The 18680-nt window shown below is 35.1% G+C and overlaps 1 protein-coding gene across 1 annotated transcript in view; it reads left to right on the top strand.

The window, feature by feature from the left end:
* Positions 1-18680, top strand: part of LOC110594752 (disintegrin and metalloproteinase domain-containing protein 5-like) — a gene marked incomplete at its 3' end in the record, with an annotated part of 151479 nt that overhangs the window by 88639 nt on the left and 44160 nt on the right. The window contains exon 13 of the mRNA XM_021708189.1: positions 9306-9504. Coding sequence (XP_021563864.1) covers positions 9306-9504 — 199 coding nt within the window. The remainder of the gene's footprint in view (positions 1-9305; positions 9505-18680) is intronic.

Here is an 18680-nt window from a genome sequence, read left to right as displayed (position 1 = left end):
CATCTTTGATGAAGTCTCCAACAACAACCACCAGGGATAGGAGAACTTATTCAGGAAATGGCTCTGAGAAAACTGGCTGACATCATGTAGAAGATTTAAACAGGACTCCTACCTATCACCCTACACAAAAATTAACCTCAAACTATAAGAATCTTAGAAAATGCAGGAGACACCCTTATGGAAATTGGAACTGGCAATCAGTTCCTATTCAGAACCCTACATTCACATACCTTAAAAAATAAGATAGATAAGTCAGACCTCATCAAAATAACAAGCTTCTGCAAAGCAAAAGAAACCATAATGAGAGTAGGGAGACAGCCCACAGAAGGGGAAAAAAATACTTGCCAACTATATATATGACAAAGGCCTAACATCTAGGATCTACAAGGATATCAAATGTGCTGAAAGGAAAAAACAAACAGTCCCATTAAAAAGTGGGCAAAAGACATGAATCGACACTTCTCAGGAGAAGATATATGGGCAGCCAACAGACACATGAAAAAGTGCTCAGTCTCACTCATCCTCAGAGAAATGCAAATCAAAACCACATTGAGATACCACCTAATTCCAGTAAGAGTGGTCATCATTAATAAAACAAACACAACAGAATCTGGCAAGGATGCAGAGAAAAAGGAATGCTTCTACACTGCTGGTGGAAATGCAAACTAGTGCAACCTCTTTGGAAGACAGTGTGGCAATTTCTGAAAGAACTAGAAATTGACCTTCTATATGACCCAGCAATTCCCCTATTGGTAATATACCCGGAGGAACTCAAATCATTTTACAAAAAAGATATCTGCACAAGTATGTTTGTTGCAGCTCTATTCACAATAGCAAAAACATGGAACCAACTGTGTTACCCACTGAAGCTGAACTGGATAAAAAAATGGGGTACATATATACAATGGAATATTATGCAGCCATAAAGAAGGACAAATATATGTATATGTTGTTTCAGAGTTCACATGTTTTTGCTATTATTTCTTTAAATAAACTTTCTGACTTTTTGTCTTTCCTTCATGAACTTTACATCTCAAAATTTTGTTATTTTGATCCTGCTCTATTAATCCTGTAAGCTTTCCTCATTTTTTTTCAGTCTGTTTGTATGTGTTTCTTCTCTGGCTGCATCTTTTAAAATAACCTGTCTTCAAGTTCACAGATCTTTCTTATACCTGATTAATTCTGCTGTCAGAACTCTCTATTGCATTGCTTATTTTATTCATTATATTTTTCAGGTCTAACATATTTTAGAATAAAAAATATTATTTTATGATTTCAGTGTCCTGTTAAAGCTTTCATTTTTAGTCATTTATTGTTTTTCTGATAATATTGAATTGTTTCTATTTTTTCTTGAGCCCTGTGCTTTTTAAAACCATTATTTTGAGTTTTTCTCAGTAGTTCATAAATCTCTTAGCAATTATTAGAGTTGATAGGGTTTTATTTTGTTTCTTTTATAATGCTTCCCTGATTACTCTTGATTCTTAAAGCTGTACACTTGGTTTTCACGTTTGAAAAAATAGGGACTTACTACAGTGTTTGCAGACTGGCTTTGTCTGAGAAAGCCCTTCACCAATTCACCTATTTAGAGATTCTTGGCATGCCATCTGGTATGATTCAAGGCTGTGCTTGCTGCTGAAGTCCTTGGACAGGCTGGCTGGTCATCAGTTGGAGAAACTTAGAGTCTTGTTTCTGGGGTTGATCTTGGAGCATTTATATTTGAGGGTCAACCTGAAGCTAAGTTCCATAGGGGTTGAACTGGTGGTGGAATGGACCTTGCCCCTGATCCTGCAGAGGCCAGTGAGGTACTGGGACAAGCTTGATGCCTGGCCCAATAGAATGGACCTGGAGCCTGAATCCATGACGGCAGGTCTGGTTCTACGATGGGGGTGTTATTTGAGTTCATGGGAGTGGGTCTAAGTCTTGGGTCTGCAGAGGAGGGCTCGAAACTTGGGTCTTGAGGGCTGGTCCTTAGGTATCACTCCACAGGGCCATTATGGTACCTGGGTTTACAGGGGTACACCTGGACATTGAGTTTCCCAGGGTAGACCTGAACCCTGAGCCCACTCAAGCCTAGGGGACTGATTGGGGACTACCTGATTCTGAGGCAGACATGGAGCCTGGGTCTGTTGGGATGACTTGGAGCCTGAGATCATGAGTGATGGTCTGATACTTGAAGGCATGTTGATTGGCCTAGAGCTTGGTGCTGCTGTGAAGACTGACCTCAAGTCGAGTGTGTGGTGGCTGGCCTGAAGGTTGGATGTGCAGATGTTGGCTTTTGATGCTAAGTCCATGAGGGCCTGCTTGGGTCCTGGGATTTGGGAAGGGAAGTCTAGAAGCTGAGTCTTCAGAGGAATCCCTGGAGTCCAAGTCCAGAGGGACCGGCACAGTGCTGGGGCACACTGTTCACACCTAGACCCTTTGTTTGCTGGAGTGGGTCTGGACTCTGTGTCCACACATGTTGGCCTGGTGCCCGAGGTTAGGGGTATTGACTTGGCACTGCAACATGCTTGAAGCATGGGGCCAGGGGGGCTTACCTGGTGCTAAGAAAGCCTGGAACTAGAGGTAGCTCTGGAGTCTGAGGCCACAGGGTCTGTCCTGATACTGGGAGGTGTTTGTCCATATCCACAAGGACTGATCTGAAGGTTGGGGCCACAGATGCTGGCTTGATAACTAAAGTTTTAAGAGACAGGCTGGTGCTTGGGCAGTCCTGATGCCTGAGGCTATGGGTACCAGCAGATTATTGGGGCAGGATGAAGTCTGGTTCCACTTGGGGTCAACCTGGTAGTTGGGTGAACTTGGAGATTGAGTCTGACAGCCAGATCTGAGGCCTGACCTGGTGAGACCTAGCCTGCTGCCAGATCAGGCCTTGAGGCGCTATTTGTATTGGCTTGGAGTCTGGGACCCTAGAGACCTGGCTAATGCTGTGTTTTACTGAGGTAATCTGGGTAATTATATTCAAGGCAATGCCTGGTACTCACTTCCATTTTCTTCTCCCACTTGGTGGATAACTATCTTCACACTGTGCTGCCTGAGCTGGAAGAGAGGTGATGCAGGTAGTGTAAAACTGTCCTTCCTACCTCCTTCAATGTGCCTTTTCTTATTTCTGTGTGAATAGTTGTTCAAATTGATGTTTCTGTGGGGAGACCGATGCTGAAAGATCCTATTCTGCCATCTTGCTGATGTCCAATTGATATTTACTGTATTCTTGTGTTAATATTCTTGTAATGTCTTTGATTCTGATACCAGAGTTATGACTATTCTGTTCTTTTCTTTTTTTATTTTTTGTTTTAGAGTTTTGAGGTACAACTGAGGATTTACTACATAAGTTAGTTGCATGCAAGTGAAGTTTAGGTTTCTAGAAGGCCCTCTCTCCCTCTATTTGTGGACAAGGTACCCAGTATGTTGCTACTTGCCCCTTCCCTCTTCCCTCCCTTCCTCTCCTAGCAGTTTCCAGTGTCTGCTGATCCTACCCTTGTGCTCCTGCAACCAGTGATCAGGGCTCGCTTATAAGTGAGGACATATTTTATGAAAGATATCGTGCAGACTAGATATTATTTTTTCCTTAAATGTTGGTAGACTTTACCTTTGAAGACATATAGACCTATATAATACTGCAGGAAGGATTTTAGTTGAAAATTCAATTTGTTTAATGGATATAGAGAACAATTCAGCTGATCTATTTATTTTTGATTTATCTTTGGTTTCTAGTTTTTAGCAAATAATTTGTTCATGTAATTGTTAAATTTATTGGCGTGCAGTAGTTTATAATGGTCCCTTATAATTTTTAAATATCTGTGTAAACTGTGCTCGTATCACATATTCTTATTTCTGATGTTTGAAATTTGTATCATCTATGTTTTTCTTGATTATTGCTGCCATACATTTTTTTCAAATTAATATTATTTTATTTATTTATTTTTATTTTAAAGGTGTGGGGTACAATTCAGGATTAGATAGATAAGTGGTCATTATACAGGTAAAGTTTGGGCCTCTCTTTGGACCCCACTTTACCAAGTTTGAGATTAGCTACCCTTATTCATGTTATGTGCACCACTACCCCCACCCCCATCCCCCGGCAATGTCCTGCTACTGCCAATCCCTTTCTTATAGTATTATGATTAATGGTCAGGGTCTGCTTATGAATGAGAACATGTGGTACATGAATCTTTGTTTCTGCGATAGATCACTCAGTATTATAGACTCTAAATTCATCCAAGTTGCTGCAAAGTCCATAATTTTGTCTTTCTCTATGGCTGTATAATATTCCATCATGTATATATACTACATTTTTAAAATCCAGTCCATTTTCGATGGGCAGCATGATTGGTTCCATGTATTTGCTTTTGTAAATAATGCTGTGATAAACATGTGTGTGCAGGTATCTTTTTTGTAGAATGATTTAAGTTCCTCTGGGTGTGTTTCCAGAAGGGGGATTGCTGGGTCATATGGAAGGGTTATTTTATCTTCTCAAGTAGCTTACAGTTCACTGATTTTCTCCATTTTTTGTTTTCCATATTATTGATTTCTGCACAATTATTTCCCTTCTGCTTACATTTGGTTTAATTTTTCCTTTTTTAGTGTCTTAAGATAGTAACTGAAGTTATCAGTTTGAGACTTTTCCTCTTTTTACTGTGGGAATTTAGTGAGATATATATATGATATATATATTAAGTACAAATGTAGCTTCAACCTACAAATTCTGATGCACTATATTTTCATTTCATAAGCTTCTCATTTATCTTTTGATTAGTCATTTACCCATGTTATTAGAAACATTGTCATTTAACCCATGTTAAAACATAAATAATTCACATTGTTTAGAAATGTATAGTGCTTGTGATCTTTGCCCTATTTATTGCAAATTTAATTGCATTTTTGTGACTTAAATCCTCTTAAATTTATTGACACTCATTTTATGGCCCAGTATATTTACAACCTTGATGAATATTAGATTTGCAGTCAACAGAATGAGTATTCTGTTGATGTTGAGTAAAGTATTACTGAAATGTCAGGACTATTTAATTGACAATCTTGTTCAATATCTACCATAAGTGCACCATCTACTATACCCTTGCTATATTTCTCCTAATTGTTCTGTCAATTACTGAGAGAGGAATATTGATGTCTTCATTTGCAGTTGTGAATTGTATTTCTCTTTACAATTTTATCAGTTTTTGTTTCATTTATTTTAAGAATCTGTTCAGAAAGAATTATGTCCTTTTGATGAATTGAGCTCTTAATAATTTTTAAATAATTTATTTTATACCTACTAATATTATTTGTTATGAAACATACTTTTTCTAACCATTCCTAATTGTTGATGCTAGCATAGTGCTCTTATGTCATAGTTTACTTTTACCCTATTTTATTTCAATCTATCTTTGTAATGGAAGTGAATTTGTTTTCAGTAACATGTAATTAGGTCTTTCTTTTTATTCAGTCCGGCATTCTGTATTTTTATTGGTGTATTTCAGTTATTTACATTTAATGCTATTAGTAATACAAATAGGTTTAAGTGTATCATCTTGCTACTTTTTTGTGTCTTATCTCCCTTACTCATGTTGACGAAATGATGTCAAACTCTATAAAATATTTAAGGTGCTTTATTTTTGAGTCAAACTTGAGAACTTAAGCCTGGGTACACCGACTCTCAGGAGGTCTTGAGAAAAATGGGCCCACTGTGTTTGAATGATGGCTTCGATTTATACAATTTTAGGGTGGCAAAAGTTACAAAAACCATAAATCAACACATGTGAGATTCTTATTGGCTTGGCCCAGGAAGGCGGAACATTTCCAAGCAGGGGCTTGTAGATTATAATTAGGTTCAAAGATTTCTTGACTAGTAATATGTAGTTCTTATCAGGAGATAAGATGTTTTGCTGAGACAATGGTAGAAAGACCCTGTGTTTGTTGATATGTAGAAAAAGTTCTATGTGTGATAATCAACTTCAGAAAGGAAAGATAAGTGTGTCTTACAAAGTTCCCAGAGAGTGGGAATCCATAAAAGGCGGCTTTCCAGGACATAACTCTTCTTTATTTGTTATTTGATGTGATGTGATGTCATGCCAGAGTCAGGTTGGAAAGCATATTTTAGGACATAGGATAACAGGGGTAATAAAACTCTGTTTGGTGAGTCCTTGTCAGGCAGTGACTCCCCAAGCCTGGGTAAGAGAAAAAAGTCAGGTTTAGTTCTCATTTATTTTTTCCATCTTAATGGCTTCTTTTTTATTAATTGAAATTTTAAATTATTCTATTTTATTTATTATTTATTTTATGTTTTTATTAGATATAAGTTTGTTTTTATTTTAGCGTTTGATTTAGGGTTCATATTATACATTTAAAATTTATCACTGTCTACCTTTAGGTAATATTATACTACTTTGCATATAGTATAAGAACTTACAATGGTTTTCTTTTCCCCTCTTCACAACTTTGGCACTATTGTTCTATATGTTTTAATTTTAATACATTATAATACATATACTACATTACTTTTTAAAAATTTTTAACTATCAATCATCTTTCTAAGATATTAGAAATAAAATATTTCAGTGTATTTATCTATGTAATTATCATTCTTTGTGTTTGTTTTTCTTTTGTGTAGATCTATAATTTGCCATCAATATCGTTTTCTCTACCTGAAACTTTTTAAAGAAACACTTCTCATAGTGTAGGTAATGAATTATTTTATCTCAAAAAAATCTTTATTTTGCTTTGAAAGACATTTTCTGTAGTTATAGGGTTCAAGTTGGCCATTAAATTTTTTTTTTGTACAGTAAATATCTTGTTTCAACTATATCCTTGTTTGAGTTATTTTCAGTGATAAATCCACAATTGTATTTATCTTTGTTTCTCTGCACATAATGTGTCTTTTATTCTCTAGTTGCTTTTAGGGTTCTCTTTCTATCACTGGCTTTGAGAAATTTGATTATAATGCAACTTGCTATGATTTGTTTTCATGATTCTTGTGCTTGGAGTTTGTTTCGTATCTTGGATATGTTGCTTTTATTAAATTTGGAAAAATTTCAATCATTAGATCTGCAAACAGATTTTCTATTCTTACCCTTTTCTGCTCTCTTTTGAGCACAAAAGTACATATATATTAGGCTGTGTTAATTTGTCTCACAAATGACTGATGCTTTATTCATTTCTAGATAAAGTGCTGTTTTCTCTCTGTTTCATTTTAAAATAGGTTCTACTATTATGCCTTGAACTAGTCTTTTTTTGTCCCAATGGCTAATCTTTTCTTAATACAATTCAAAAAATTTTAAATCTTTTAAAAAATCTTAGTGTTCATTTTTAAAAGTTCAATTTGTGTCTTTGTTTTCTTCACTAAAATTATAGCACATTTTATTTCTTTCAGACTTTTTATTGCAGACATTATAAAGTACATTCAATAAAATTTACTTTTAAACAATTTCTATGATTCGTATATACTCTCAAAGTTTTTCTTGATTTAAATAAATTATTATCAGTGCATTCAGTTCTTTTACTTTTTCATTATTTGATATATTAGACATATTAGACTTTAACTTTATAGAAATTAGCTAACTTATAAGCATTACAGCAGATTACCAAATTCTTTGTCATTGCTGACTCATAGGGAAATAACTTCTGACTGAATAAAGTGAATTTGCATAGCCCTGGGAATATGTGAACAACTCTGCTCTTGAGACTGGGATAGTGGTCATTATTGTTATTAGTCCCTGGGCCCAGCTGAAAAGCCTAATCTATGAGTTTTGTGTTATACATGGTACTTTTTTAGAGTCTATAAATGAACCCACTCATCCTTGGTCCACTCGTGGAAAGGGATACATCCTTGACCATGAATTTGACAACACACGTACAGACTAAGAGTTTTGGCAAGAATTAAAAAAAAATTAGGAGGAAAAAAAAACAAAAAAAACAAAAAAAAGAGAGTGGGCAATGTTAAACCTTTAGAGCCACTTAGAAGTTAATCAGAGAGCCAAGGAAACAAATCTTAACATAAGACAAGCCCATAATGTACACTTCTTGAGCAACAAAATTAAATTTATTTAATTTAGACTTTATCACTATAAAATATAATTTTTCAGTATTCTAAAGTCATGATTCTCATATAAGTACAAAGTTGAACATATGTAAAAAATGTTTTTCTCTGTCTCTTCATGGAGGAACCAGTGGGATAATAAAGCTTGGTTTAAAGAGTATTTGAGGAACTGAATATTCACAGGTATTAAAAAAGATGTTAGGGTAACCCCCTGGGGTCCCCTCCCACTGAAGAAACTTTTCTGTCCTCTCAATAAATCCTGCTTTCTAAAAAAAAAATAAAAATGAAAAAATGAAAAAAAAAAGTTAAAGTAAGATTGTTGTTTATGCAAATTTGTGAAAGACAGCAAATTGTTTTTTTAAATATTGATACTTTCTCATTATACCTATATGTATTTTCCTTCAGAAACAATTTGAATAGTTTTGAGTTAAATGTTAACTTTATAAGCTTGGATGACACAAGTGTATATATTGTCTTTTTATCCACTGCTTGGAGAATTTGTGTGAGATTTGGTACAGGTAATACTTGTTGGCAACTTGAGGAAAAGTTGTCGGAAACCTATTTTGGGGAGAGAAGCATTATATAAACCTGGCCTCCAAGATATTTGAAAGGTAGAAAAATTTTAATTTATTTTGCATAGGATAATAATAATAGCCATAAGGAATTAGGGCGTGCATTGAAGAAAGGAGAGTTTACACAGATGATGGCTACATGCGTCTTAACAAAAACAGGAATACAGAAATGAGTCCAAGAAGATATCAGCTAAAGAGTAAATTCTGAAGAAATTAAAAATCCATAATTGTGAACATTATTGCAAATGAAATGCAAAATAAACTTTTTCTTGTGTCCTTGATCTTTCTTCTTTTAAAATCCACAATGTTTTCTAAATGTTTATGATGTGAATTTATCATTTCATACAGGACTTCTGATTTCTTCTTTAAGATTGATATGGAGAAACCAGAAGCTGTCCAAGTGAGCATAGTCATAATGGATTACAAATAATTCTAATATTAATTTTTAGCTCTACTTTCTGGATTTCTTTCTTTCTTTCATGATAATCTGCTATGAGTTTCTCACAGTGTTACCAATTTTTTTCATGTACAAAAATTCAGTCAATAAATCTCTATGTAATGCTTAAGTAGTTAATGAGAAGGCCTAATTTTTTCATTGCTGTTAGCAACTTAGGAAAAAATGGAAATACATTTAGAGCCCAAAGAGAAATAAATTTAAATATCATTGGTTTATAACCTATTCTTATGTTTCTCTTCCCTCCTAGTTAAAAGCAGTGAATACACTTTGTAGGGCTAAAGCTGATGAACAATGTGATTTTGTGGAATATTGCAATGGGAGAGACTCATACTGTAAGGAAGACACTTATGCTCACGATGGAGAATATTGTGATTCAGGTGGTGCCTTCTGTTATCTTGGAAAATGTATAACTGTTGACAAACAGTGTTCTTTCTTAGTCAAAAAAGGTAATAATCATCATTTACTTCTTATTTCCTAAATTCTGATTATTTCAAAATCTGTTAGTGTATTCTATGAACAAAATATAACATAATTTGTTAGTGACTGAAGACCTGACTAGAGTATATTAGTGTTAAAGGAAAACACAATTTCCTTGATTGTGAAAACAAAACAAAACAAAACTAAACTAAACTAAAAACCCTCTCTGAACTTAAAAGGAATTCTTGTTCCCACAAAAAGTGAAAACTGAAGTGAAAATGCAGCTTTTCAAAATATTTTATATAATTATGGTGGTGGGGTTTAATGTAAACTAAAAGGAAACAAGGGTTTTTTAATTAAATCAAAGTATGCTAATCTCTGATTAATTGGGTTTCAAAGGGCTTGCCGATAAGTGAGGGCTTCAGCTCACTGCTGATATAACCTAGTTTGATAGTTTCCTATAAATTTGTGCATTATTTGCTTCATTGGAAGATATAACTTCCTGCACTTAAGAAATTCACATACTCCAAGACAGTGAAAATTTTCATTTTTAACCCACGGAAGAGGTTGTTAAACACAGGGGTGCCAAAAAATGTATATACATTTTAAGAGATGTTATCTATATATTACTTTTCAAAGTTGAATTGAATTGCAGTAGCAATGTGTAGCATGACATTCATTCAAAAGATGGAATTAAATGAATGCTAGCACCACCGTGCAACAGGCAGATATATATTGAGTATTACAATTTTAATTGTGTATACAGTTTTTTGGCACCTTCAGTAGTGTCTTGATCAATATTACTACCAAAAATTTAAGGAGGAGGTGAGGTAGAAGTTTTGGTAATTAGTATAACTGTGTTCTGCCTTTCTCTCAGAATTGTTATTTTCACCACCTGGTAAGACAGTAGCCATAGAGTAGCATTTAAAATGTAATTAAGATACAAATAAATGAATAAAATTAAGAGGAATGGAAAAGTACTCTAGATCTATGATCTAATGTTTCTTCACTTAAAACCAGGACTCAGAGGTATAACCATGGCAACCCTGAGTGGGCTGTGAGAGGCTCCAGCCCTTAGTTGGTCTGTGAGAAAACAAATTACTAGCCTGCAAGAATTTTATGCTGTGCACTAGCATACAATACAAACATTGTTGAAAATAAAGTTATTTGTCCTCTTGTCAAATGAGAAATTAATTCTATCATTGAATAAGGATACTTATGAAGAAATGAAACTTCAAGTTTGCCAATCTCAACATTCTGACAGAAAAGCATGGAGTTTAGGAGGAAGGTTAAAATGGCCAACTGGAGATTTTGGGTGACTGCTGCTTTCAGCAAAGAATTTTAAAAGGGGTGAATCTGGTGCTTTGAGGGTCTGCCTGGAAACACAAGCTAAGGTTTATCAGATGGTCACCTGGGTATGTGAAGAATGGACAACTCCAAGCCTCAGTCAACCCCAGAAGCAGCCCCAACATGATATTGGGAGAGTGCTCTTGGAGAAGAAAGTGGTAGACCAGATGAGGAAGATCAAGGAAGAAAACAACAACTACCACCCCAATATGGGTAATTTTATCAAATAAAAAAATAACAAAACAAAAAATAGAAAAGATTGTCCTCACAAATGAGAAATAACCAGCAAAAAAACCAAAAAACACCCCCAAACCTTGTAAACCTTAGCAATTTGACAGCCACAAAGAAGCTTCTCAGGTCCCAAGTAACCAAACTCATCCAGATGACCTGTCCCTGGTGACAGGCATAGAATTTAGATGATATATGGCAAAGAGACTGAGGGAGATCCAGGAGAAAGTAGACACTCAGATCAAGCAGGCCACAAAAACAATGCAACAAGTGAAAGATGACCTTGCCATTCTAAGAAAAATGAAACAAACAAAAAACAAACTGTACTTCTGGAAATGAAGAGTGCTCTTCTGGAATTTCAAAACACAATAGCAAGCTTGAACATCAGAATTGACCAGGCAGAGGAAATAATCTTAGAACTTAAAGAATGAATTAGTGATTTAATCCAGCCTGACAAAAATGGGGAGAAAAGAATTAGAAAAAATGAGCAAAAGCCTAAGAGAGGTCTGAGATTATGCAAAGAGACAATCTATGGCTGATTGGCATTCCTCAGCGAGAAGGGGACACTGAAAATATCCTGAAACAAGCCTTCCAACATACCATCTAAGAAAGCTTTCCTGCCATTGTTTTGCTAAGCTCTGGTCTGGCCACATGACTCCTTGAGCTTTGGCTGCCATGTTTTCTTAGCTTTGACCCCCTCCCCTACCTTGAGGAGGTGAATCTCCCCTCTCTCTCTAATTTACTTTCTAAATAAACTATATTTTCCAATTTTAAAAAGGAGAAAACTTTCCCTACTTCACTGGAGAGGCAGCCATACAGATGTAAGAAATTTAGAGAACTCTTGTGAGGTATTACATGAGAAGATCATCCTGAAGTCTTGCCAAGGTGAACAACCACAGAATATATTTTCTTCTCATCAACACATAGAACTTACTTTAAGATTGACACATATTTGGACATAAAGCAAATGTGAACTAATTTCAAAAGATCGAAGTCATACTAAGTATCTTTTCAGATCACAGCAGAATAAAAATATATATACCACCAGTAGAAAACCTCCAAAATATGCAAATACTTGAAATTTGAACAACATGCTTTTTAATGACTTTGGGGTTAATGCAAAAATCAAGACAAAAATCAAGAGATTCCTAGAGACAAATGAAAACGAAGACACAACACACCAGAACCTCTGGGATACCATGAAAGTGATGCTGAGAGAGAAGTTAATAGTATTGCATGCAATAGTATTGCATGTATCAAGAATGTAGAGACTGCAAGAAAACAAACATTGCACCTAAGGGAGTTGGATAGACAAGAACAAACCAATCCCCAAACCACTAGAAGAATAGAAATTATCAAGATGAATTTAAAGCTAAATAAAGTGCAGACCAAAAAAAATCACACAAAGGATCAAGTTGAAAAGCTGGTTATTTGAAAGGCTATTTAACATTGACAGATCCTTGGCCAGATAACTAAAAAATAAAATAAATAAATAAATAAATAAGGACAAAATGAAAAAAGCAATACTACAGCCAAGCCTAAAGAAATATAAAAGATGATCAGAAATTACTATGAACATCTGTATGCAAGTAAGCTAGAAAATCTAGAGGAAATGGAGGAATTCTTGGCAATACACAACCTCCCAAGATTGAAACTGAAAGAAAACAAAACCCTAAACAGACCAATAAGCCAATAAATTGACATAGTAATAAGAAATCTTTCTGCCAAAAAAAGCCCTAGGCTAGATGATTTCTCAACTGAATTTTACAAGTTGTACAGTGAAGAACTGATACCAATCCCACTGAGAGCATTCCAGGTCATAGAGAAGAAAGAAATTTTCCCTAGCTCTTTCCATGAAGTCAATATCATCCTGTTACCCCCAAATGGTAAAGACCCAACAAGAAAATAAAACTTCAGGTCAATTTTCCTGATGGACATTGATGCAAAAATTATCAACGAGATACTAGTAAATCACATCCAGTAGTACATTTCAAGGATGATTCATTATGACCATGAGGGTCTTATTTCTGAAATTCAAGGCTCGTTCCAGGCACCCAAGTCAATAAATATAATTGACCACATAAACAGATTTAAAGTTAAGAACCACATGATTTCTAACTAGATGCAGAAAAAGTATCAACATCTCTTCTTGATTAAAAACCCTCCAACACCTAAGCATTGAAGGAGAATCCCTCAAAATAATAAGGTCCATCTATGAAAATCCTGCATCCAACATCATACTTAATGGGCAGAAACTGGAAACATTTACCTTAAGAACTGGAATAAGACAAAGATATCCACTCTCAATCACTCCTACTTAACATAATACTGGAAGTCCTAGCCAGAGTAATCAAGCAGGAAAAGTAAATTCAACATATCCATACAGGAAAAGATGAAGCTAAGTAGCCCCTCTTTTCAGATGATATAGTTCTATACCTAGAAAACCCTAGAGCGTCTGCTAAAAGCCTCCTTGTACTGATAAACAATTCAGGAAATTCTCAGGGTATAAAATAAGTGAGCAAAAATTGGCTACATTTCTAGACACCAAACACAAGCAGGCTGAGAACCAAATCAAAAATGCGATCTCATTCACAATGGTCACAAAAAATAAAGTACCTCAGCACTCAAACTAAAGAGGTAAAAGATCATTACAATAAGAACTATAAAACACTGCTCAAAGAAATCAAATATGACATAAATGGAAGACATCTCATGCTTATTGATTGGAAGAACCAATATTGTAAAAATGACCATTATATTCAAGGAAATTTACAGATTCAATGTAATACCTATCAAACTACTGGTTTCATTTTTCACAGACCTAGAAAAGACAATACTTAAATTCATATGGAAGGAAACAAAACAAAACAAAAAGAGCCTAAATAGCAAAAACAGTCCTCAGCAAAAAGAATAAAGCTGGTGGCATCACACTCCCATACTTCAAACTTTTATTACAAGGCTGTAGGAACCAAAATATCCTGGTACGAGTACAAGAGTAAGCACATAGACCAATAAAACAGGGCAGAGAACCTGAAAGTAAAACTAGATCTTCAACTAACTCATTTTTGACAAAGTCAAGAAAAATAAACATCAGTGAAAGGAAACCATATTTAGCAAATGGTGCTGGCACAACTGGCTAACCACATGCAAAAGAATGAAACTGGTCTACCTATCACCATATACAAAAATTAGTTCAAAATAAATCAAAGACTTAAATGCGAAACCTCAAACTATAGGGACATTAGAGGAAAATTCAGGAAACACCCCCTGGACATAGGACTAGGCAATGAATTCATGGCCATGTCCTCAAAAGCTAAAATCGACAGATGGGACCTTATCAAGGTAACACGTTTTGCACAGCAAAAGAAACCATCAAGACAGTAAAGAGACAACCCACTAATGGGAAAAAATATTTGCAAGCTATGCACCCGAGAAAGGCCTAATATCCAGGATTTATAACAATTTGATAGGAAAAAAACTCAAATAATCCCATTATTAAGTGGACCAAAGACACGAACAAACACTTCTCAAAGTAAGATACACAAGCAACCAACAAACATGTGAAAAACTGTCCAGTTTCACTAATCAGAGAAATGCAAATCACAACTGCAGTACCAGACCATCTCACACTGGTCAAGATGGCTATCATTAAAAGTCAAAAAACATGTATTGGTGAGGTTGTGGAGAAAAGGGAATATTTATACACTGTTGGTGCAAATGAAATCTAGTTCAACCCCTGTGGAAAGCAATTTGGAGATTTCTGAAAGACCTAAAAATAGAGCTACCATTTGACCCAGAAATCTCACTCCTGGGAATATATCCAGAGGAATACAAATCATTACTAAAAAGATACATGCATACATATGTTTATTGCAGCAATAGTCACAATAGCAAAAACCTGGAACCAACCCAGATGTCCATCAAAAGTGAATTGAATAAAGAAAATGTAGTATGTATATACAATGAAATACTATGCAGCCATAAAGAAGAACAAAATCTTGTCCTTTGCAGCAACTTGGATGCAGCTGGAGACCATCTACATGAATTATCACAGAAACAAAAACTGCATACCATATGTTTTCACTCATAAGTGAGCACTAAAAATGAAGCACATAGACACAAGAGTGGGAACAATAGATGCAGGGCACTGCTAAAGATTGATGGAGTTAGGGTGGATAAGGAGCACACAGCTATCCATTGGGTACCACATCCACTACTAGGAGGAAAGGGGGCTCATTTGAAGCCCAAACTTTACCTTCATACCATATACTTATGTAGCAAATTCTCACATGTTCCTCATGATTATAAAATAAAATAAAATGATAAATAAAATAAACTGTAAAAACAGGTGTCCATGTTGGAATAATAAATTTAGAGCCAGATAGTGGGCTGTCAGTCAGGTGTCTCCCAGATTACTTATCTTATTTACTGATTCTTTGGTGTTATCAGTAATTTTGAGTGATTTTTAAAAGCTTTTTGTGAGAACTGCAGGGGTATACTACAATAGTCTTTACACCAAAGGGTACAAATTTCTTTTTTGTAGGAAAGCATGACATCTAAAGCAAATTTATTTCAAAATACTATCTGTCCAATCACAGTGACCACAAGTATTAATATTTCTAGAACATTATAAGTCTTCACTGGACTATCAACCAGTTTTTGTACTAACTTTTGGAAAACAATCTTACTTGGCAAGCCTTTTGTGGAGCTTGGGGGACAAAAGAAGGCTGTTGAAAATGTGTCTTTAATGATATCAACCTAAATTAGACCCAGTTCCATCACCAGGTCATCTATGATAATTCATGGTCAGCTAGAAAGACCCTTGAGCAGTGTTTGATATAATCCTGAAGTAGGCATTGCTTTGCAAGGTAAAACCTATATAGGAAAAAAGTCAATAAACATTCTTATATCACAGGTTTAATACAAATCATTGTCCCCAAATCATTGACTTCCGACCAAAATATGCTGTGATCTAGTGATAGACTCAACTTATTTATTAACAGCATTTAAAGCAGAGAAATCTATAGAGCTGTGGTAAAGGACCTCGAGAATGCTGAACACAAGACTATCAAAACAATGAATTTAGCTTCAGGTAGGACTGAAAAAGGCATATATTGTGGTTTAGACACTACTTGAAATCAAGGTGTAATTATATTTAGATAATATTCTTTGTCTGGCCTTTTTACATGACTGGTTAAAGAAGTAACCAGAAAAGATACCTCAACTGGATAACTTTTTCTAAGTTCCTTACCAAATTGTTTTTGTAAAAGTCTAGCACCTACACCATGCTCTTCAGTGTTATTTCTGCAGCTGCAGAAACTTTTTATTCTAGGCATAATATAAATTGATGTTATCACTTTGAGTGTCCTTTGGTTTGTGGTGATGAAACGTTGAATGTCTCATTATTTGTAAAGTCACCTACATTATTAAAGAGATTTATCACCAAATCGGGTTGTACATCACCTAAACAAATGTAATTGTTAACCCAACAATTATATAAAGGTTTCTCAGTCTCAGCACTATTGATATTTTAGGCCAGATAATTCATTGCTGTAAGGGGTGGGTGTGAAGGGCTTCTTCTGTGCATTGTAAGATGTTTATCAGCATCCATGGTCTCTCCCCTTTACACATAATGCCTAGAGACATTTTTGGTTGTTCCAACTTGGTAGGATTGATACTGAATTCTAGTAACAATCAAGAATGCTGTTAAATATCTTGCAATACACAAGAAAGCTCTACAGCAAAGAATGATGTCAGTAGTGCTGAGGCTGAAATGGTCTACTTTAGGGAGGGTCACACATTTGACTATTTCAGCTGATTCAGACTCTGAAAAGGGATTATGTGCCATATTAAAGTCTGAATAATTATTGGAAAACTTGGTATTGCTTTTTATCTTTTTTTTTTTTTTGAGTTGGAGTCTCACTCTGTTGCCCAGACTGGAGTGCAGTGGCCGCTCCCGGTCACCACAGCCTCGACCTGCTGGGTTCTGGCGATCCTTCTGCCTCAGCCTAGCTGGAACTACAGGTGCATGCTACCACACGCAGCTAATTTTTTGATTTATTGTAGAGATGAGGTCTCGCCAAGTTGCCCAGGTGGTTCTCGGACCCACGGGCTCAGGCAATCCACTCACCTCAGCCTCCCAAGGCACGGGATTACAGGCTGAGCCACTGAGTCCGGCTGGTATTGCTTTTTTTCATTTTAAAGGTATGATTTATCAAAAACATATTGAATCTGGATTTTTATGACAGGGTCACAGAGACTCTGGGTATAGATATTTTCCAAATATAGAAGCATACTTCTATAGTGTAAAAGATTTGTTGGATTATTGAATAGTTGTGTGATAATGAGAAATCAACAATATTTTATAATCATTTAATGAACTAAAATATGTTAAAGGTTTTCAGTGAGCAATAAGGCTTATTGCACCATCACATTTAAATGTAATCCCTGTAAGAGGATACTTCAAGTAATTTAGCTAAAGTTACAATTGCTCTGCATTTAAGAAGCAGGCTACATACAGGGAATGGATATTTGATGAGCACTGAGTAGTTGGATATGTAGTGGGATAAGCTAAAATATGACCTGAACTATAATACACACATAGAAAGTAACATATATAATAATCTAGAAAACATAATCAAGGTGGCTACTGAAGGCTACTTTGAGGTATTGAAGGCATATTTGGTCTCTCACTTCAGGGAAAGTTATTCCATAATATTTAAATTAATAAAATCATATATGTAACTCACTATTGCATAAACTGGGAACCAGTTGTTTACACAGCAATTAATTCCTCACAGATGTCCTTTACAAATTGTTTTTGGATAAATTAGAATAGTCAACCATCTTTCCTCAGGCAATGTTCTTCCTTTGGCGACAAATCATGGCTTGATGATGATATAGAATATTAAAACTTTTCTTTAGAAATTTTATACTTCCTTATAATGCAATAGATAAGTATATAGAGATAACTTGAAAACTCCAAATAAACACAACATAGAGTATCACTTACTTTGGATGAGGCAGATTGGGAAAGAAATTTTATACTTTGAGTTGCTGATTTAAACCTTGAGATAAATAAGGTAGACACTCAGAAAAACCTTAATATATTCTTGTCCAAGTATACTGTAAGCTGATTCAATTGAAGGTAACTAAATAGTGATGGAATGCTGAAAACAAGACTGTCAAAACAATGAATTTAGCTTCAGACAGGACTGAAAAAGGTATATATTGTGGTTTAGACACTACTGGAAATTAAGGGGTAATTATATTTCAATAATATTCTTTGTTTGCCCTTTTTACATGACTGGTTAAAGAAGTACATAGTCACAATAGGGCTGAGGTTAGTTCTGCATCCAGCTGTAAGAGAAATCTTAGGTAAAAGTTTAAAAGAGTCAAGTGGAAGAATTTGAAATTATTAGAAATTCTCACTCTTAATGTAGTTTCAATACTCCAAAAGATCTGTTGTCTTACAATAGCAGGATTTATTGTAGAAATAGTATACCACAATGTTAAAAATTTTGTTTTACTGACAGTGTATATTAAAAGATAAATCACTTTAGAAAGTCAATGGAAAAATATCGACAAATGCAGCCACAACATTATTTGATAAGTTTTGTGCCATTGTGCC

This window comes from Carlito syrichta, unplaced genomic scaffold (assembly GCF_000164805.1).
Source record: "Carlito syrichta isolate Samal-C Ts95f unplaced genomic scaffold, Tarsius_syrichta-2.0.1 Scaffold132680, whole genome shotgun sequence".
In the NCBI taxonomy this organism is placed as follows: domain Eukaryota; kingdom Metazoa; phylum Chordata; class Mammalia; order Primates; family Tarsiidae; genus Carlito; species Carlito syrichta.
Note: the sequence above shows the minus strand (reverse complement) of the source record. Positions and strands in the feature narration are given on the sequence as shown.